Below are 22,481 nucleotides of genomic sequence, written 5' to 3' on the forward strand. Positions count from 1 at the left end.
TCTTTCTAGCCCTCTCTGGGTTGAAGTTAAATGTCAAAGTTGACCAACTTCTTGGTTTATGACAACAATTTCATGAGTTATAATCTAAAATTAATTTTTACCAACTCAGAGGCAATGCAGCAGCTCAGTATGTCAATAAGTGCTAATGTGAGTTAGCTCTCTGTGATCACGGTGCCATTAAGAGGAGTTTGTCTGCGTTAGCGCTTATAATAATAATAATATCGCTACTACTTGGTGCATATCCAGGTCACAAGATCTAAATGAAGTATTATTGGTGGTTTTTGGATATTTTTTTAGAGGGCTTGTAGGGCGGAATACAGTACTCCCATTAGCTGCATTGTTAGCCACCTCATACTTGCCGTTTTTAACGATTTAGAAAATAAAAACATATGTGTTCTTGTTTTACATAAGGTTTGTGAATGATAGGCAACATTCCAAAGAGGTGCAGTTCCCCTTTAAGTCCTGATCAAATTGGATTGGAGTTTTTGGACAACACACAACCAATGAATTAATTGCTCCACTTGTATTTTTGCTTGTATTTTTAAAAGCTTATGTACAATTTATTTAGTTTAGTAATGTGGAGACTGCAAGCATTCTGGCCCCATGAAAAAACACTTGAGCCCCACCAAAAACGTATAAACTAACAATTTATTATTTTCGAAAGCACCTGTCAGTCATTGGGTTTTAATAATCATTCACCCTCAACTCAACCCTGCCCCCTCTTCTGAGGCTCCTGACTGCAAGTGCAAATGTTAAACGCTGCCTTCAGCTAAATCTGATCTAATATTCAAGCTTTGAATGGATTTTTGTTTGTTTTTGAGCAGTTGCACTCATTTTTTTTGCAACTTATAATGTGTACTATGAGTAATACACTCGCAATGTGTGCTAAAGTTGATAAACAGTCATTAAAAAAGTAAATAACTTTACATTTATAATATAATTCATTTTATTTGTGTTCCCTTTGTTTAAATATGCTGTCACTCATTGTGGACATTCTAAAAGGGAAACTGTTGCTCTATACCTAAACAAATACTGAATCAGTTTACAAAATTATGCTTTTCTTGGGTCTTGTGTTCATAACTTACTTTTGGTTTCTGGTACTCTGTGGTTATGAATATCTTTCACACAGTGAGAGTGACTGCATACAAGTGGAACTTTTTTTTTATTGCTTACAGTCCTACGAAGTGTGTCACTTACATTGTGTGAGGGTTTTGCTTCCTTGCCTATTTTTGGCCTTTTTGCCAAGACTTGTAGCGATGGTTTGTGTTGTTGGTTGTCAGTATAGTGTTGACGTTTTGTCTTGTTGGTTTTGCATTGTTCCCCCTTAATAAGCTTTGGCCTGTGCTCATTCTTAACTTGTGGTACTTTGGACTGCTTCTGATGTGAGAGTCTGCAGTGTTGCTTCTTGCAGTGACAAATTGTTTCATTTTTGTTATTGGAATTGCATATGCAGCTTCTGTGTGCCCGTGTTTCAAGACCGAGTGCTCAGCATTGGCTTAGAACTCTCCGTATGCCAAGTGTGGATGTGTGTGTGTGTGTGTGTGTCATTCTTACCTTTCTTTAGTCTGTGACGCCTTTAATTCCATGCTGCACACAATATTTTGTTCTGAGGTTCTGCACAAACACACACATTTAGGGATGAAGAGTGACTCCCTCTTTCCATATCCCTCATAACACCCATCACAACATCCCACAGAATAAAAATTAAATTAAAGCCCACACGTAGAGGATAAAACCCTAAATGATACTATTTCCTCCATCTTTGTCCTACATCTTGCTTTCTTCTCTCCATGCATCTTTTTTCTGTTTTGGTTCATCTTCTTTGCTCAACCGTCATCCTCCAGGCAGCCTCAGACCTTGGATACAGCTGACTGTCAGACACTTGGCAGGAATTTTTTTGACAGTGGCAGGTAAGGCATGTACTGGACGGTCAGCACATGTCAAATAGCAGCCATGCATCATGCATGACGAGGTCACAGAGAGGCTACGTTGAAAACTGCACCAACACCTAACAACACTAACACTTCCTGTCCAATAACACCTATTATTCAAATGTTTTGTATCCAAAGCAACAATGCCACAGTACTAGAGTACCTCAACTTATGAGCTTAATTGGTTCTGTGACATAGCTCCTAAAGGGGTCATACTATTGATTTTTTTACATATAAAACACTTCCTTTTGGTCTACATAACATGTAATGGTGGTTCTATGGTCAGAATTTTGCAAATATTTTGTTTTACAGACTGTCTTCAAACTGCTTTCTGAAGGTCTCTTTAGGATGCGCCGTTTTGTGGGCGGTTTTATTGACGTGCCTCCACTTCGACTGCGTCTTCACCCCATCAGCCATGTTGTAGTTTTTAGCGCTTCATATCGGTTCTACTGACAGATATAAGTTACAACTTTACGCTACTTTGTTTTAGAAATGCAGCAGAGGATTTTAGCATGATGTGCATGTATGAGCCAGTCTGTCCCACAACAAGAGGATAGAGAAAAAGAAGGAACCTATTGACTAGAACTTCAGACCACAAAGGCGGACTACTTGTGCGAAGATCTTCGGGTATATTTATACCATACAGTATATGGAAGTATGCAATAACATCACAACTGGAAAAAACGTCAAAAATTGGGAAAATTCCAAATGGGTCGTTTGGAGGAAGTATGAATTGTTTTTTAAATGTCTCTGCTGTGGTGTCCATGGTTTGATTTAACATTTTCAGGACTCATGCCCATCCCAAAAACAGGTACCATTAGGTAAGAAAATTTGGTTTTGCATAATAGGTCCCCTTTAACTCAAAACGTTTGTATCTCAAATCGTCTCCCGTTGAAATTAATTTATAATTGGTGCTGGACCCCAAAACATGTAACATGCTTTAAAAAAAAATGTTTTGATAAAAATGTTGTATAAAACAATACATTAGAATATACTGTTAGCAACTACAGTAGTTTAAAGTGATGTAATAATAATGTGCAGTATGTATCTTGGGGAGTGGACTTTTAAGGCATCTCCTTGCTTCTCACCATCAGCAGCTTCTCGATATGTTCATGGATAGATATTTTTTTAACATCTTTCGCTGGCGTTAGACTCTTCCTGCTTTAGTATGGTGCAGACTAGCAGTGATACGCTCATACTGCTTTGTCAAGTCGACTACACAGTTTTTTTTTGTTATATTTTGGATTATTTCTTTGTTTTATTTCAATTAAGATCATCCAGTTCTTCTCAGCACTGTCCTTCACACTCACTTTCTTCCTAATGCTAGCAAGTAAGACCAGATGTTTTGGGTGGATCTTTCAAGGTTCACTGTGACATTTGCTACGGCAACTAATGGCAGGAATGCTTGTAACTCAAATTTTTTGCTTGCAACTCAAAGTGGAACTGCACTTTTTGTGGAATGTTGCCTATCATTCACAATCATTATGAGAGACATAACAACGGATGTATTTTCTTTTTTTATTGCATTCTAAATAAATGTAAATTACAGCGGAGCCAATGGGAGATCCTCTATGCTGCTCATAAAAACAAATAATAAAAAAACATCCAAAAAGCGTCAACAATACTCCATTTACATTTAGTGACTTGATTATTAACCAAGTATTATTGATATTGTTGTTATAAGCGCTAACGCAGATTAACTATTTATAGTGGCGCCGTGATTACCACTATACATGTATACATCATCGAGTGGTAAACTGCTTCCTCAGTTTCTTTGCTCGTGAAAATTAATTGTAGATCATACTGTATATAGTGCCTCTCACCTTGATAGTAGAAGGACGAGGATGTAATCCGACATGTTGGTACACTTTGACAGCCAATTTAAATGGCGAGAATGACACAAAAAGATGCTTGGTTCCACCACCCTTTTCTTCGCGAGGATGATTAGTTATTTTAATCTAAAACGTGTATATAACACAATTCTATCAGTCTGCATCCTAATGAGAGCAGACTTCGTACAGTAAGTCATGTTTTATTATGTTTGTTGGCTCTAAGTCTGCAGTGAGCAATAATCAGTGATGTAGTGGGGGGAAAAGCATATGCTTGAAATGATCAAACACGTAAATATTAAATGTTATTATAAATGTGGCCGTTACTACATTACATATATACTTACATCAAACATATACAACCTTAAAGGCCTACTGAAATGAATTTTTTTTATTTAAACGGGGATAGCAGATCTATTCTATGTGTCATACTTGATCATTTCGCGATATTGCCATATTTTTGCTGAAAGGATTTAGTATAGAACAACGACGATAAAGATTGCAACTTTTGGTATCTGATAAAAAAAAAGGCTTGCACCTACCGGAAGTAGCGTGACGTAGTCAGTTGAACATATACGCAAAGTTCCCTATTGTTTACAATGATGGCCGCATGAAGTGAGAGAGATTCGGACCGAGAAAGCGACAATTTCCCCATTAATTTGAGCGAGGATGAAAGATTTGTGGATGAGTAAAGTGCAAGTGAAGGACTAGTGGGGAGTTGAAGCTATTCAGATAGGGAAGATGCTGTGAGAGCCGGGGGTGACCTGATATTCAGCTGGGAATGACTACAACAGTAAATAAACACAAGACATATATATACTCTATTAGCCACAACACAACCAGGCTTATATTTAATATGCCACAAATTAATCCTGCATAAAAACACCTGCGTGTTTGTTATGCTAGCTCCTAGCTCCTCTGCTAGCTCCTAGCTCCATAGAACACGCCAATACAATTCAAACACCTGATCAACACACACAATCACTCAGCCCAAAAGACCGTTTACCTAACCCAAGGTTCATAAAGCTTATATATTTTTAAAAAGTTACGTACGTGACGCGCACATACGGTCAAGTTATCGAATGTTTAGCAGCCAAGGCTGCATACTCACGGTACCTGATATTCAGCTGGGAATGACTACAACAGTAAATAAACACAAGACATATATATACTCTATTAGCCACAACACAACCAGGCTTATATTTAATATGCCACAAATTAATCCTGCATAATAACACCTGCGTGTTTGTTATGCTAGCTCCTAGCTCCTCTGCTAGCTCCTAGCTCCATAGAACACGCCAATACAATTCAAACACCCGATCAACACACACAATCACTCAGCCCAAAAGACCGTTCACCTAACCCAAGGTTCATAAAGCTTATATATTTTTAAAAAGTTACGTACGTGACGCGCACTTACGGTACGGTACGTGTTATGCTAGCTCCTAGCTCCTCTGCTAGCTCCTAGCTCCATAGAACACGCCAATACAATTCAAACACATGATCAACACACACAATCACTCAGCCCAAAAGACCGTTCACCTAACCCAAGGTTCATAAAGCTTATATATTTTAAAAAAGTTACGTACATACGCAAAAAAAAGCCAAAGCTGCATACTCACAGTAGCACGTCTGCGTCTTTGTCATCCAAATCAAAGTAATCCTGGTAAGAGTCTGTGTTGTCCCAGTTCTCTACAGGCGTCTGTGTATCCAAATCAAAAGTCCTCCTGGTTAGAGTCTCTGTTATCCGAGTTCTTCCATCTTGACTGCATCTTTCGGGAATGTAAACAAAGAAGCGCCGGCTGTGTACTGTTGTGGCTGACTACGTTCGAAAAATACGTCCATTTCGCACCGACAACTTTCTTCTTTGCTTGCTTGGCTTCCTTCTCCATAATGCAATGAACATGATTGAAACAGATTCACGAACACAGATGTCCAGAATACTGTGGAATTATGAAATGAAAACAGAGCCTTTTCGTATCGGCTTCAATGTGGAAGGCATACCCGTGTTCGTCGGGCTACGTCACGCGCATACGTCATCCTCAGAGGCGTTTCGAACCGGAAGTTTAGCGGCAAATTTAAAATGTCACTTTATAAGTTAACCCGGCCGTATTGGCATGTGTTATAATGTTAAGATTTCATCATTGATATATAAACTATCAGACTGCGTGGTCGGTAGTAGTGGGTTTCAGTAGGCCTTTAATGGAGGTGTTTGGATGTTTATCAAGGGCTTTATATGCAGAATAGAGCAGCTCCCATTTATAATGCATTGTGTTCTTGACATACATAAAGATTGTGAAAGATAAGCAAAATACATTTTAAAAAAAGTGCAGTTCCTCTTTGAAAGCATAACAATTAGTCTTATCTCAAAACAGTTACAGTAAGTTAGGGCAATCCTGAGTCGAGGTACCCCTGTACTTGGTTTCACTTTACACATAAACCAAAGATAGATACTCTCGAGATTGATGAAGAGTTTCCTCAATAAACATACCTTTTGTGTTTTTAACAGTACAGGCATGCCAATTAAAAGCAAGTCTTCCTGTGTACCTTTTGACTTTTTCCTTTCAGTGTGTGACATTGTTTGAGTTTTCTATCATTCATTTTTCTATTTTCATTTTTGCCTGCATGCTGATGTATTGTCAACTGCCATACAGTACGTGTGTGCACCACAGTAAAGCCCACTTCCATCTAAAGGGGCTCCTTCTGCGACCTTTTGGTAAGGGGACTCCACACCCGTATCCCAGTACAAGCCATAAATAAGCACAATGTATTTTATATAATTTGTCATTTCTCGTGAAACATCTCTGCCCCAAGGCATCTAGTTTGTGGGCTTATTGTGTATTTGTTGTGTGACCACATAGTTTGTTTTATAACCTGGGTGGATATAATAACAGTTCCAGTTGGCCAGTGTTCGATTTCTCTGCTTAAAATGTTGATTTGTCCCAGACAACCTTTGTTGTTTAAATACACGTGCAAGAATACTTGCAGACTGATTCCAGATAATTCAATTTTCACCCACAGCTCTTTGTGAGTGTGTGTTCGTGTGTGTGTCTGTGTTTTGGGTGTCCAGAAATATATATTTTTCTGCTCTTTATCATCAATTTAGTTGATGTACAGCTTTTTTACATGAATATTTTTTAGAATTCAGTTTTCTTTCCATTTGTTGGTCATCTTCTGTCTCATGACATGATCTTTTGGACTGTCTCTTTTCTTCTTACATAATACTAGGGGTCACCATCAAGGTGCATCGCTTTCCTCTTCAGTGACGTCATCTTCAGCTCACAAAGTGAGGCAGCTCCCCCAGCTTCCCCCAAAGAGTAACAGTGTAGAACAAGGTAAGTGTTCATTTGTACAGGATGCATGTCTCCTGCCAAACAATGATCTAGTTTAAATGAGCATGGAAGAAAAGAGGACATCAGTGGTCCTTATACTGGATGAAAAAGAACCTCAGTAGATATGCTACTGTTTTATATTTTCATTATTTGGACTTAGAGTATTAAAAAACAAATATACAAATACCCTGGACAAAAAAAATATTCTCAGAATGGGCATAAAAATATTTAAGGAATGTTGCCTGCCATTCACAATCCTTATGGTCAGAAATTAAAAAAATTGCCGTCCTGTAATTTGCGTGAAAGAAAATACTTACCATTAGTTGTATCAATATGGTGTGAAGAACATTGTGTCAAATACTGTATTAGCACAGCAACATATTCTGTTGGACAGAAACTATTGGTCAGTTACAACAGTTTACAAGTACAGTATCAATGTATCAAGTGCAACGCACTTATGAGTGAGTACTTGTACTTTTTAGTATTATTTGACAGGAAATTGCTCTTCGGGAATTAAAATGCATTTTGTTTAATTGGTTGAACCTAAAATGCATATTATCAGCGCAAGGGTCATTCCAGTGCAATGCTCTTGTTAAAACTCACTCGATATACTGTGAACTTGCATAAATGTGTTTTTTCAACCCTACATTTGATAACACATATTAACTACTGGCAGCACGGTGGTACAGGGGTTAGTGCATGTGCCTCACAATACGAAGGTCCTGAGTAGTCCTGAGATGAATCCCGGGCTCGGGATCTTTCTGTGTGGAGTTTGCATGGCTTCCTCCCACCGCCAAAGACATGCACCTGGGGATAGGTTGATTGGCAACACTAAATTGGCCCTAGTGTGTGAATGTGAGTGTGAATTGTGTCTGTCTATCTGTGTTGGCCCTGTGATGAGGTGACGACTTGTCCAGGCTGTACCCCGCCTTCCGCCCGAATGCAGCTGAGATAGGCTCCAGCACCCCCCGCGACCCCAAAAGAGACAAGCGGTAGAAAATGGATGGATGGATATTTAACTACTCAGAATGTGTATTGGCCCATCTATGGTTCTCTGGCCAAGATGACACATTTAAGTAACAGCAATCAGTGTAACAGAAGTGAATTTTTGGCAAATAATTAGGCAAATACATGAAAGATAGCCATGTGGCATTTATGCTGATTGCATGTGTACATTAAGCATGTTACAGTGACTCAGCTAACAAAATATAAATATACTGTATTTTCAAGTTTAACAACATTGGAAGAATTAGTAACCAGGCTGTTCTGAGATTTTAACCCCTTAGTTATTGGTTCAAGCCCAACAAAATAACTTTTGATTTTGGGGTCACCAGTGGACCAAAGCGGTAGTGTTTTGCTTGAACGAAGACCACATTTCACTTGAGGACCAGCGCATAGCGTCGTAAATCGTCAGAAACTAATGTCACGTACATACAAACTAACACAATAATACATCAGTGATTCAGTATGACTGATCTTTCCACAGTAGGACCCTACATATTTTACTCAAACTTTATATTTGCGGTTTGCAGTCATCGCATTTTTTTTTTTTTTTTTTATGCAGTACTTTTGAGTTTGTTGTGTGGCTGGTCATATCAGTGTGGAACTGCAAACTAACAAGCTGGTGGCTATTTATTGTTACCATGCAAATTTACGATAAATAACATTAGCATTATCATTTTGACTTGCTCATCGAAAGGTACTTACTAGTATAGCAGGAACAGCGCCAAGGCAGCATCGGTCTGAAATCCTCCTTGTCTTTGAGCTCACGCCAGCGATTACAAGCCGGCCAATGTTGATCCTTGACTGTCCTTTTATCCGGGTCGCCGCCCTTTTTTTTGTCTCCTCAGACAAAACTTTTCTTTTTTTTTTTGTTGTTTTGCAGCTTCTGCCATGATAGCAGTAATTGCACTTAGGTATTCCCATCGACTTTCGTCTTTGTAACAAATGGGAAAAAGGGGAGTGACGCATGCCGTAAAGTAGTCCGCACATTTGTAGTTTTTTTGTGTTGAGGGTTTCTTCCACCCTCCTCAAAGTTGCTTAGTGCCAGTGAAAGCGATACAGACCCTATCTGGCCATGACAAAGATGTCATTCAATTAGTTGTAAATCCATGTATAATCCCAAAAGTTATGAAAATATTTTATGAAGGTTGAAAAGCTACTTAGTGCTGCTTTAGATTATCATCAAATAAACAAAATTAACACGTTAACATACTTTTGACCTTACATGGCCTGCATTTCCCACATAGGCCTTCAGTGATGTCCGACTTCAATGATTACCTCTCAAAATACCATCATTTATGTCACCACATGACCATTGCTGGAGAAATACTATACAGAAACACATTTACGCACTACTGCGCATTGAAAGACCTCAACAGTGTACAAAACAGGTTATTTTCTGGCGCATATAAAAATCAATAAACCCGCATCAGCAATTAAAACATCTTATGTGGTACTGTCAAAATTTTAATTGCAAAAAACATATTAAACGTGAAAAAAATAAAGAAATAAAATATTTGAACTCACAATTTGTTGAACCCATTCGACACCATATAAGCCAGTGGTACTGCTCGTGGTCGGTTGATTCGAGTGGATGTGGCGGGCATTTCCCCATTTCATCGCCGGAACAGCTGAGCTATCTTCCGGGGTTGGCCGACATCATCTCTCAATATGTAGTTTCTCTTTAAATATCCTTCTTAAAAATGGCCTTGCAAATATACAGTATATCTGCCACCTAACCAACGTTTTGTTCTCCTTCTTTGTGGGTTAAAAAAGTGAGTATCACTTCCTACTTTAGTAGATTGAAATTGCATCTTGGATACTCACTTTGGAATGACAAGTGAGTATCCAATCACAGTCTCGTTAACATCAGGCTACCTAGATAGGCTACTGTCAACAACTATTGATCTGATTGGCTATTGCAACTGTCTATCAACTCTATGTGTTCTCAAATTTAACCGCTAACGGTCTCGGTCTGCTTAACTCCATAGCACCGCCGCGGCTCAAACCAGTGAGTATCCAATCACAGGACGTGTAAATGTCACGTTCAATGTGAAGCCAGCTAGAGGGCCTTACTAACAACAACTTGTGATCTGATTGGCTATCGCAATTATCTATCACCTGTATGTCCCCGTTCACTTACAGTGCACACACTCCCGCATTGTTGATTCTGAAGGCGTCTGGCAGATTTGGTACAGCATGGCAACACAAGCTAGCTGAATTTTGATTGGATAAAAACTCTAACCTAAAAACAACAGCACTGGAAGGAGCATAATATGACATGAAGAGAATATGAATACTTTTAGATATTTAGGGAAAGTAAATGAGAAATGACTTTTATCTTTAATTATGATCATGATTTCTGGTTATGTTAGGCCAGCAGAGAATGCCTTGCTGACCCTGATATGCAACTTGGACCATGTGACTTGTGGAATATTCCAAATTCTTCAGATGGGGTCTGAGTAACTGGACTGAATGAAAACCAACCATGACTAAGTGTGAATTTGAACAAAATATGTATTTATTTTTAAAGAAAGCAAAATTTAAGTATAGTTGGGATAATAAGGAATATAAATACTTTGTAATAAATGTAACATTTGAGGGATTTAAATGATTATAGTTTAATGATGGAAGCTGCTATTTGTCCAGCATCCAAAATAATTCAAATTAATCTTTTAAATTGTATTAATTAAAAATACCCAATTAGATTAATGTGCACTTTGCTGAATAAATAAATATTTTACAATATTTTTTCTTAGTGCATTTATTACACATTTTATTTTCTGGGGATCTAATGGGCATTGAATTGATAGAATGGACAATAATTAAAATCAATTAACTACATCTAAAGCACTTGGACGTATTCATTCTTTGGTTTACTGCAGTAATCCTCAGTTGATACTATCACTGGCCACTACATTTGATTATCTTAGTGATACATGAAAAAAGTTTCTCTGAAGTCCGTATTAGAAAATGTGCTTTCTTTCTGTGTTTGTCTAGCCCTGGTAGCAGAGGAGCGAGTCCGTCAACTCCAGATGAGGGTTCATTCCAACCGGATGTCAGCTGCCAATACTTCCAGCCAGCAGGACCTCGATAGAGCCCTCAAGAGCAAACGAGAGGTCAGTTTCAAATCCCGATTGGACCACTCTCATTAGTGGAAGTTATTAGTTTGTATGAAAACACAATTTGAGGATGAATGAAAACATTATAAAAACAATATAAATTATAAGCTTAGCTTGTAAAATCAAAGTTTGCAGCTGTCAAGGCACCCATTGCAACATTTTAAAACATGTACTATGAATGAAGTACATGACCCTCATAGAATGTTGCAGTTGACAATTTTTCTTCTTTTTTTTTCTTTTTTTTTTGTGTATATAATTTATTTTGACACGTTTTACTCATAGGTCTCCTTATTAGGTACACTTGTGCAGCTGTATCTAATAAAATGGTCAGAGTGCAGCATTCAAGTCATTTCTCCACACCTGTTTCATGATATAAACCGAGACTTTTCTTTAAATAAATAAATAAAATTAAAGAAAAACATTTGAGGACAGATGGTTAAAAAAGAAGATTGGTAACACTGCAAGAAAGGAAAACACTGGGGTCTTATTTAAAGTGTTGGGCTAAAGTCTCCTTCGGTCCACATACCAGTGATTATACCTTCATTTAAAAACAAAGGAAAAAAAGTCCCAACCTCCTCCAGTCTGGACACAAGTCTAGGTCCTTCAGGGCTATTGATTGGCTGATTCACAAGCATCTATCCAATCGCTGTACACGTCAACTGGCTCTGACAGGTATGTTATTGGCGTCTGGAACTCCTCCAAACAGACTGAACACGATACTATTCCAGTATTTCTGCTTCTATCCATATTGACGTCACATGACTTCTCGTGGCTACAGAAGGGACACGTAAAGTGAGAATCCAGACTCCCAGTCATCTTATTTTTAGTAGGCGGCTTTCGCTTAGACTTGCGGCGACCCATCTTTTTAGAAACGCTGCGGCGGTTGGAGAGATACACGTTGCGTTACCCAGGAAACAAACTTTCATTCTACCTTGCACTTGTTCAGTTGACAAATTTTAAAACATTTGCAGAGGCATAAGCTCTGATAAAGTGTGTTATTTTGCACTCTACTAATCTTTAATAAAGATCGTTTGTATGACGCTCGTTTCCTGCAGCTCTACAAGGACCACAGGACGAGCAGCGAGAATGCTTCCCATAAGTCCTCAGATAGTGATGTCAGCGACGTGTCAGCCATCTCTCGAACCAGCAGTGCCTCTCGCATTAGTAGCACCAGCTACATGTCCATCCAGTCAGAGAGACCCCGAGGACGCTTCAGGTACATATATTGTATTCAAACAACAAATATGACTCACTGACTTCAGGAAGTGACTGGATCAATATTTGACTGATATGAAATAACGGTCATTGATTTTCTGAAAATGATTGATCAGTCGAGCCATGCGTGTGACGGGTCGCCACATGATGAAGAGCACCAGTGTGAGTGGCGAGATCTACGGCATGGAGCATGCAGATGGCAGCCAATCCGACACCGCCCTCGGGAGCTTAGGAAACGGGATCAAAAACCGGCGCTCGAGCCTCAGCCAACGTGTTGTTGCCATCCTGCCATCGAGGCGCAGTCGGAGTACTTCGCAGCTCAGCCAGACAGGTCAGATATCTAAAAAACAAATCTAGAATCCAGACACTGAGAAAGAATCACTATAAAATATAATTTTTCAAATGGAAGTTTTCAAATTAAACAATGGTAGAGCTTCAATCAAGTTGGAAATAGCAATGTACTAAATACTATGGGCCTGATCTACGACAGTAAAGGTTTGCATGTATTAAAACATGTGCAAATTTGATAGCACAAGCAAAGCTGATTTACTAAGCTTGTGCTCAGAGGATTGTGTCTCCAAAGTGAACAAAATAAGGAGCGTAATCCATTTAGAGTGTTTGTCTTCAATAATTAGAATATCTTTATAAGACCTTACGGTATTCTTAACCTCTCCTGCACGTTTTTACTTTACATTGTATATTGTTCTTTTTTCTCTGGTGTGTGTGTGTGTGCGTGTGTGTGCGTGTGTGTGTGTGTGTGTGTGTGTGTGTGTGTGTGTGTGTGTGTGTGTGTGTGTGTGTGTGTGTGTGTGTGTGTGTGTGTGTGTGTGTGTGTGTGTTCTGGCAATGCTTACTTAATGGGGACATCGCTCTGTTTACACAGTCACCTTTAGGGGACCTCTGACGGTATGGGGACAAAAAAACAGGTCCCCTAAAGGGAAACATTTTTAAATGATAGTCAGATCCATTCTGAAGATGCCTAAGTGATTTTTAAGCTTTGGCCCATAAAACATGTTTACTGGTTGGTTTGAGTGTGAGACATTTGCACAGCAGCCCCCTCATTGGGCTGTAGCTGGTACAACTTCATTACTGCTAAATAGCAGTTTTCAGTAATGTCACAGAAGAGGCAGGATTTGCTTTAACATTTAAGTGGTGAAACTTCCTATAAAAGGACAGTTGTAGTGCTGTATTCTGAGGATCATGTCATATTTCATTTCAACTTTCTTTCTTTTTTTAAATGGTCCTCAGTAGTCACGTACAAATTTGTGTGAATTATGCAAAATTATTTAAATTTGGTCCCCATGAACCATATTAACTCTTTTTTCCCCAGGGTCCCCAGTAAGAATGATCAGCACATTACTTCATCAATCCAGAGATTTAAAGACGTATATGAGCTAACTGGGCAATGGGCATTTTACCTCATTATTTTTATGCCTCCACAACCTGTAGAAAGGGTGGTCCCCACAAGTCATGATCAAAAACTTGGTCCCCATTCCAAATGATAACCAGTTAATGCGTGCAAAGTAAAAATACAAAAATAAAAATATATGCTAATCATCAGAATGGCCACAATAATGGAAGGAGACAATTAAAAACATATTTATTTAGCACACACTGTGCAAGGCCAAAACTTAACTGCGGGAGCTGTTTTGCGTCTATATTTAGTTTGTTTAGAAAGGACGTGCAAACTGGGAGATCCCTTTATCACCAACAACAGTGCAAACCATGCAGACTTTGTAAGAGCCAACAACGATTACTTTGGGAAACACTATGATCCACAAACTTATATTGTTGATCCTGATTTGAAGGAGGGTGATCTACAAGTTTTAGAAGCTCTGCTAAACAGATCCAGCTTTAGTGAAACACTAAGCATCATGTAGCAGTATTGCTAAGTGCTAAACAAGAAATACAAACTACATACAGTACATAATAAAGTGGAAGCTTACTGTACAATGTCTGCTCTCATTGTGATGACGACTGATAGGATGTCCATATCTTCCCGTTTGTATAAAGAATTCATCATGATGCGCATGAAAGGTTAACAAGAAAAAGTCTCCCTGCAGACATTGTTTTCGGTTGTGGGAGAGTGGAAAAAACCCAACAAAAAAACACAGGTGACAGAAGGTCACCGGGAACCAACAAAGTCACAAAGAAACATTAATGCTGTCAGCATGATAGTAGCAACAAAAAGACAAACCAGCAGCCAAAGAGGTCAAAGGTCAGAGGTAGTGATGGGAGGAAATGTGCAGAGGCTTCGAGGTTTGTGTCGAGTAATGGAGGGGGCGTTTCCACGGAGCGCATATCGGGGCTTGCTTCATGTAGTGTGAAGCCTCGCTGCCAAGTTGTACCATGTGACCGCTTCGGGATGCGGTTTAGATTTTGCCATGAGAGTTGACAATTCATAAACCGCCCAAGCCCCGTTGAAAATGTGGGCTCTTGAGGTTTGTGGTTAGTTACACATATTATAGACTTAAAATTGTTTTTAAAATGCCAACACAATCAAAGAATGACGGTAAACTTAATCCGAACCGGTTACTGCTCTGCTCTGAATTAAAAAGCTAACTGCTAATTTCTCAACCACTGACTCTTTGATAGTGTAATGCAGGGGTCACCAACGCGGTGCCCGTAAGGACCAGAGGAGTAGCCCGCTGGCCTGTTCTAAAAATAGCTGAAATAGAAGTACTTCCCAGTGAGCTGCCTCTATTTTTTAAATTGTATTTATTTACTAGCAAGCTGGTCTCGCTTTGCTCGACATTTTTAATTCTAAGAGAGACAAAACTCAAATAGAATTTGAAAATACAAGAAAATATTTTAAAGACTTGGTCTTCACTAACTGACAAAGAAATAGATAACAGATTTGGTGTCCAGTTCAAAGTGTGACATGATTTATTTAAAAATTTGAGAGTTGAATTTTGTATTTTACATGAGTTATTATTTGTACAAACATGGTGCAAAGTAATTCATGATTTGTTAAAAAATGTTAGTGGCTAGCTAGTTAAAATGGGATATTGTGATACCACAAGACTGTCTTAGAAGTGATCATTTGAAAATGTTCAATTTGAAAAATGTGCACTTAGAGAAAATATAAAAATAAATTTTTCCATATTGATATTTATCTGTTTCTATATATATTTATTGTGAGAAATCATTAAGATGATCAGTGTTTCCACAAAAATAAATATCATTAATTATTAATAATAACATAGAGTTAAAGGTAAATTGAGCAAATTGGCTATTTCTGGCTATTTATTTAAGTGTGTATCAAACTGGTAGCCCTTCGCATTAATCAGTACCCAAGAAGTAGCTCTTGGTTTCAAAAAGGTTGGTGACCCCTGGTGTAATGGTTTGCGCAATCGCCTTTTAAGCCACATCACTTGGGTTCAATTCTCGGCAACGGCAGATCTCGAGTGTGTTTATCAGTGTGAACATTACGTTTCATAAAGTAGCACATTCTGTATTTATTCATTTTTAACCAGCCACCAGAAATCCATAGCTGGATTATGGAGATGTTTTGTCAAGAAAAAAAAGAATCACTTAAAACAAAACAAAAGAAAATAAACTAAATCTCCTCTGTTCTGTACATATATTGTCATCTTCCTCTTTATGCCATTTCTTCAACGTGACAGAAAAAACAGGTGGTGTATTATGCCAAAACCTGTATTGAAAATTTGAGAAATTCTCCAACCAATTGGCTCTAGTGGTTCAATACCTCATGAGGTATTGAAAAATCATCAATACCTCATGAGGTATCTGACAATCATGAGTCAGAGGCAACAGGTAACAGGCAAAAAAGGCTTAACAAAGAAACTGGAAAAGGAGCAAGATGCAGGCAAGGGTTGAGGAACAATCCGACGTTCAGCATGTCACACTGCTGTGCTTAAAAGGGAACTACACTTTTTTTTTCAATTTTGCCTATTGTTCACAATCATTAAGAAGACAAAGTATTTTATAATCCATCCATCCATCCATCTTCTTCCGCTTATCCGAGGTCGGGTCACGGGGGCAGCAGCCTAAGCAGGGAAGCCCATTTCGTCCAGCTCTTCCCGGGGGATCCCGAGGTGTTCCCAGGCCAGCCGGGAGACATAGTCTTCCCTACGTGTCCTGGGTCTTCCCCGTGGCCTCCTACCGGTCGGACGTGCCCTAAACACCTCCTTAGGGAGGCGTTCGGGTGGCATCCAGAGCAGATGCTCGAACCACCTCATCTGGCTCCTCTTGATGTGCAGGAGCAGCGGCTTTACTTTGAGCTCCACCCGTATGACAGAGCTTCTCACCCTATCTCTAAGGGAGAGCCCCCCCACCACCCGGCCGAGGAAACTCATTTTGGCCGCTTATTCCCGTGATCTTGTCCTCTCGGTCATAACCCAAAGCTCATGACCATAGGTGAGGATGGGAACGTAGATCGACCGGTATATTGAGAGCTTTGCCTTCCGGCTCTGCTCCTTCTTTACCACAACGGATCGATACAGCGTCCGCATTACTGAAGACGCCGCACCGATCCGCCTGTCAATCTCACGATCCACTCTTCCCTCACTCGTGAACAAGACTCCGAGGTACTTGAACTCCTCCACTTGGGGCAGGGTCTCCTCCCCAACCCGGAGATGGCACTACACCCTTTTTTATAATAATATTTTTAATTTTAATTTTTTATTCTACCGCTAAATCACTTTAAATGCATTCAAAAACCGTAACCAATACTTTATTTACGTTCTGTAAGCAATATAATAACTAAACTGTAGCGACATTGTTATTGTAATAGCGAACACTGAGGAACTCTCTTCCTAGCGCAGTAACACATCGATGTGCTTCAGTATTAGTCATAAAAGCTAACTACGGCAAGAGATAAGTTAGCTTCTACGTCAGCACGAAACGTGTTTGAGTTTGTAATGCACAACACTGCGATACGACACCAATCTGTACTGACTGAAAAACATGAACAATCATATTACAGTATCTGTAAAGTATTAGCCCACATTTCATGTTTTGTTTGTACACAGCTAGCCGGACAGCGTATGTGCTGTACCGTATTTTTCGGACTATAAGTCGCAGTTTTTTTCATAGTTTGGCCGGGGGTGCGACTTATACTCAGGAGCGACTTATGTGTGAAATTATTAACACATTACCGTAAAATATCAAATAATATTATTTAGCTCATTCACGTAAGAGACTAGACATATAAGATTTCATGGGATTTAGCGATTAGGAGTGACAGATTGTTTGGTAAACGTATAGCATGTTCTATATGTTATAGTTATTTGAATGACTCTTACCATAATATGTTACGTTAACATACCAGGCACGTTCTCAGTTGGTTATTTATGCGTCATATAACGTACACTTATTCAGCCTGTTGTTCACTATTCTTTATTTGTTTTAAATTGCCTTTCAAATGTCTATTCTTGGTGTTGGGTTTTATTAAATAAATTTCCCCCAAAAATGCAACTTATACTCCAGTGCGACTTATATATGTTTTTTTCCTTCTTTATTATGCATTTTCGGCCGGTGCGACTTATACTCCGGAGCGACTTATACTCCGAAAAATACGGTAGTTGTAATAACATGCATGACGTGCTGCGTGTATCATGATCAATATATAGTGTGACTCACTCGATGGACAGTTGTCGCTTTGGTCCAGCTGGTCTGGGACGTTTTTTCTGGTTTATTTGGGGTAAGCATGCCATTTATGTCGAAATAGCTTGTCTCCAAATTCCACATTTGCAGCTTCAAGTCGATTTCACCTGACTATCGACTTCTGCCTGCTGCAATGTTTCACCCTCTTTTTCGTGCTCGCTTCTATAAGCAGTAGTTCATCCTCAGTATATTTAGCTTCAAAAAGATAAGGTTGTGAATCCTCATTTGTCCGAAGATAGTTGTTTTTGTTGTTTGTTACCAAGTCTGCCATGATTAAAACACACACAAGCCTTTTGTATCCGGAGGTAGAACACACTGGAAGTCGAAATTGCGCTGCTATGGAAACAAAAATCAATGCGCGGAAGAAATCAGTCCCGAAATTGATTAAAATGATCAAAATACGGTAAATATTAAACATATTGTTATGAACGTGTCTGTGCCTACATTATATAGAGACTTGGAGTGTGTATATAAAACGTTGATGGAGGGTTTTGAAGGCTACATTTAGCCGCAACTTCCAAGCGTTTTTTATCATCTTTAAAAATCGTAAAAACAAAAAGACATGTGTGTTCATGTCTCTCATAATAATTGTAAACAATAGGCAACATTCCCCAAAAAAGTGCAGTTCCCCTTTAAGTAAAGCACTAATCGTCAAACAGTTGCAGGTGTGCTGCTGCGGCTCCACTCAGGAACAATCAAACAAGGGCAACTGAAACAGAAAAAATAGAAGCAGCAGACTGCACACATTTAGAGGGTTTTGTGAGCAAAATAGAGAGCCTCCATTAACTACATTGTTAGCGGACATTTTATGTATTTATTTATTTACAACTTAGAATGCATAAAAAAGAAAAACATATGTGTTCATGTCTTACATAAGGATTGTGAATGCTAGACAGCACATCTCTCTTTAATTTGTGCGTATTTCCAGTATGACTGATCTGATACTATGGTCAGAGTGCAGAAGTGTTACTCCAGTGATGTCAATATACGGAAACTACCGAAGACATTCGGAGTGGAATATTCAAATTGCTGACTGAATTTGTGGCATTTTTGATGTTTAGACGTTAGCTTCACATACTTTGCAGATTATAAATATGACTGGATATGGTTTAATGGATACAATGAAACACAATTAAGCATATAAAGTCAGCTTGTTTTTCCGCTCTACGGGGATCTTTCTGTGGGGAGTTTGCATGTTCTCCCCGTGACTGCGTTGGTTCCCTACAGGTACTCAGGCTTCCTCCCACCTCCAAAGACATGCACCTGGGGATAGGTTGATTGGCATCACTAAATTTGCCCTAGTATGTGAATGTGAGTGTGAATGTTGTCTGTCTATCTGTGTTGTGATGAGGTGGCGACTTGTCCAGGGTGTACCCCGCCTACCGCCCGAATACAGCTGAGATAGGCTCCAGCACCCCCGCGACCCCAAACGGGACAAGCGGTAGAAAATGGATGGATGGATGGTACTTTAATCATCTAGTTTACCTTATATTTTTTAATTGATTTACTGTCCTTCAAAGCCATGTTCTGTTGTTGTTAGACTTACACATATTAAGATCTGAGCATGTGACTGGCAATGTCAGATGCCTCAAAAGTTTGTTTACTGGTTGTAAATAATAGAATACGTGTTCACTTAGAAATAATGGACAATCAAAATCATTCTATTAACCCAAACTTCCAATTCGAGCTGGTACATAACTACAGTACGTGCCACTAAAGATATTATTTAAGACCAAAAAACAAATTCAAGGAACCTGTGATGAGACTTTTATTAGTAGGTTGCACAGTGAAGTACATATTCCATACAATTGACCACTAAATGGTAACACCCGAATAAGTTTTTCAACTTGTTTAAGTCGGGGTCCACTTAAATTGATTCATGATACAGATATATACTATCATATATACTATCATCATAATACAGTCATCACACAAGATAATCACATTGAAATATTTACATTATTTACAATCAGGGGTGTGGAGGGGGGGGTGGGGGGGGGTAGGATATGGACAGCAAGTAGTGGACAGAGAGAGAGAGAGAGAGAGAGAGAGAGAGAGAGAGAGAGAGAGAGAGAGAGAGAGAGAGAGAAAGATCGGAAGGCATAAGAAAAAGTATCTGCATTTGATTGTTTACATTTGATTATTAGCAATACTGGGAGGGTGTTAGTTTAGGGTTGTAGCTGCCTGGAGGTGAACTTTTATTGCGGTTTTGAAGGAGGATAGAGATGCCCTTTCTTTTATACCTGTTGGGAGCACATTCCACATTTATGTGGCATAGAAAGAGAATGAGTTAAGACCTTTGTTAGTTCGGAATCTGGGTTTAACGTGGTTAGTGGAGCTCCCCCTGGTGTTGTGGTTATGGCGGTCATTTACGTTAAGGAAGTAGTTTGACATGTACTTCGGTATCAGGGAGGTGTAGTGGATTTTATAGACTAGGCTCAGTGCAAGTTGTTTAACTCTGTCCTCCACCTTGAGCCAGCCCACTTTAGAGAAGTGGGTAGGAGTGAGGTGGGATCTGGGGTGGAGGTCCAGAAGTAACCTGACTAGCTTGTTCTGAGATGTTTGGAGTTTAGATTTGAGGGTTTTGGAGGTGCTAGGGTACCAGGAGGTGCATGCATAATCGAAAAAGGGTTGAACGAGAGTTCCCGCCAGAATCCTCATGGTGCTTTTGTTGACCAGAGAGGAGATTCTGTAGAGAAATCTCGCTCGTTGGTTAACCTTTCTGATTACCTTGGTTGCCATTTTATCACAGGAAAGGTTAGCCTCTAGAATGGAACCTAGGTAGGTGACCACATCTTTCCTGGTGATAACAATATCACCCACTTTTATAGTGAAGTCATTGACTTTCTTAAGGTTGATGTGGGACCCAAACAGGATGGATTCCGTTTTACCCAAGTGTATGAATAGCTTGTTGTCAGCGAGCCAGGTGCAAGTTCTACAGAGCTCAGCACTGAGGATTTTCTCCACCTGTGACTTGTCCTTGTCGGATACCAGCAGGGCAGAGTCATCCGCAAACAAAACAATTCACAGTCGCATGCCGATGACATGTCGTTTATGTATATTAGGCCTTGTTAGGGTGGAGCGCGCTCAATTTTTTAAACACCTCATCAGCTGTGACCATTTCTAATTTGAAATCATCGTTGGATACTCCTAGCTTTCTGTAGAAGGCTTTAATGTGTTCTACACCAAAGCGACCAGAGTGGTGGGACAGCTTGTTGACAAGAGTTGCGGCTATGCTGGTGAAAAAGATGTTAAGTCTGCTAGCTACCTCCATTTTGTCTGTAATGAGGGAGTCACCCTCCTTGATGCTGATGTTGGTGAGTCTGGTTTTAAGTTTCTGGCTGCAACCAGGAAGCTGGTTGTTGAGAATTTTCCAGAGCTCACGTGGCTTATTTGTGTTTTCCTCTATTTTGTCGTCAATATAATTTTTTTTTAAGGATTTAGTCAGGTTGGTTGACTTATTTCTTAATTTATTGCATTGTTTTTTGAGAGTTGAAAGGAGTAATTTGAGGTTGATATTATTGGGTTGTTTTTCTACTTCTGTTTTACATTTTTGGTATTCAGAGTATTTTCTGTCTCTGTCTTTTATGGCAGCTAATAGGTCCGGATTCATCCATGGTTCCGAGCGGGCTTTGATCCTGACTGTTTTCACGGGAGCCATGTCATTTAGTATCTTTAGGAACGCCGTTTTGAAGCGATCCCAAGCAACATCGACCAACTTTATCCTTTAACCTCTGCACAACTTTATCACAAAATGTATGCATTTCTGGGGCAGCACGGTGGAACAAGGGTTAGTGTATGTGCCTCACAATACGAAGGTCCTGAGTAGTCCTGAGTTCAATCCCGGGCTCGGGATCTTTCTGTGTGGAGTTTGCATGTTCTCCCCATGACTGCGTGGGTTCCCTCCGGGTACTCCCGTTTCCTTCCACCTCCAAAGACATGCACCTGGGGATAGGTTGATTGGCAACACTAAATTGACCCTAGTGTGTGAATGTGAGTGTGAATGTTGTCTTTCTATCTGTGTTGGCCCTGCGATGAGGTGGCGACTTGTCCAGGGTGTACCCCGCCTACCGCCCGAATGCAGCTGAGATAGGCTCCAGCACCCCCCGCGACCCCAAAAGGGACGAGTGGTAGAAAATGGATGGATGGGTTTGCATTTCTGGTTTTTCACTCCATTACTGGTTGATTTTCAGTTCTTCAATCTTATTGTTATCTTTAATCCCACCTGATAATATAACTCCGACAACAGTGTATGTTACAATTAAGGAAATTACCTCGACTTCTCAGACACAGCTTAAGAATCGGGGCACAGAGGGGAAACTGTCATTTTAAATATTCTGCGTCACGCAGCAAAATTCAATGTCTTTAAATTTTTTTAATTTTTTTTAAAATGTGGACACCTGTACGTTTGCCATGGAGAGT

General features: G+C 39.5%; 2 protein-coding genes across 15 annotated transcripts in view; one reads left to right on the top strand and one right to left on the bottom strand.

Annotated features, from left to right (window-relative positions):
- The window catches only part of LOC133657486 (regulating synaptic membrane exocytosis protein 1-like), a 273,490-nt gene that overhangs the window by 237,986 nt on the left and 13,023 nt on the right, over positions 1–22,481 (top strand). For all 14 annotated transcript variants that reach the window (XM_062058859.1, XM_062058865.1, XM_062058868.1 and 11 more), the window contains 4 exons: positions 6,989–7,095; positions 11,095–11,213; positions 12,272–12,432; positions 12,548–12,762. In XM_062058859.1, coding sequence (XP_061914843.1) covers positions 6,989–7,095; positions 11,095–11,213; positions 12,272–12,432; positions 12,548–12,762 — 602 coding nt within the window. The remainder of the gene's footprint in view (positions 1–6,988; positions 7,096–11,094; positions 11,214–12,271; positions 12,433–12,547; positions 12,763–22,481) is intronic.
- Positions 11,780–12,121, bottom strand: LOC133657487 (transcription elongation factor 1 homolog). The gene has a single exon (XM_062058876.1). The coding sequence runs from the start codon at positions 12,075–12,077 to the stop codon at positions 11,826–11,828; it is 252 nt and encodes an 83-aa protein (XP_061914860.1). The 5' UTR covers positions 12,078–12,121; the 3' UTR covers positions 11,780–11,825.

This window comes from Entelurus aequoreus, linkage group LG09, assembly GCF_033978785.1.
Source record: "Entelurus aequoreus isolate RoL-2023_Sb linkage group LG09, RoL_Eaeq_v1.1, whole genome shotgun sequence".
Lineage (NCBI taxonomy): Eukaryota > Metazoa > Chordata > Actinopteri > Syngnathiformes > Syngnathidae > Entelurus > Entelurus aequoreus.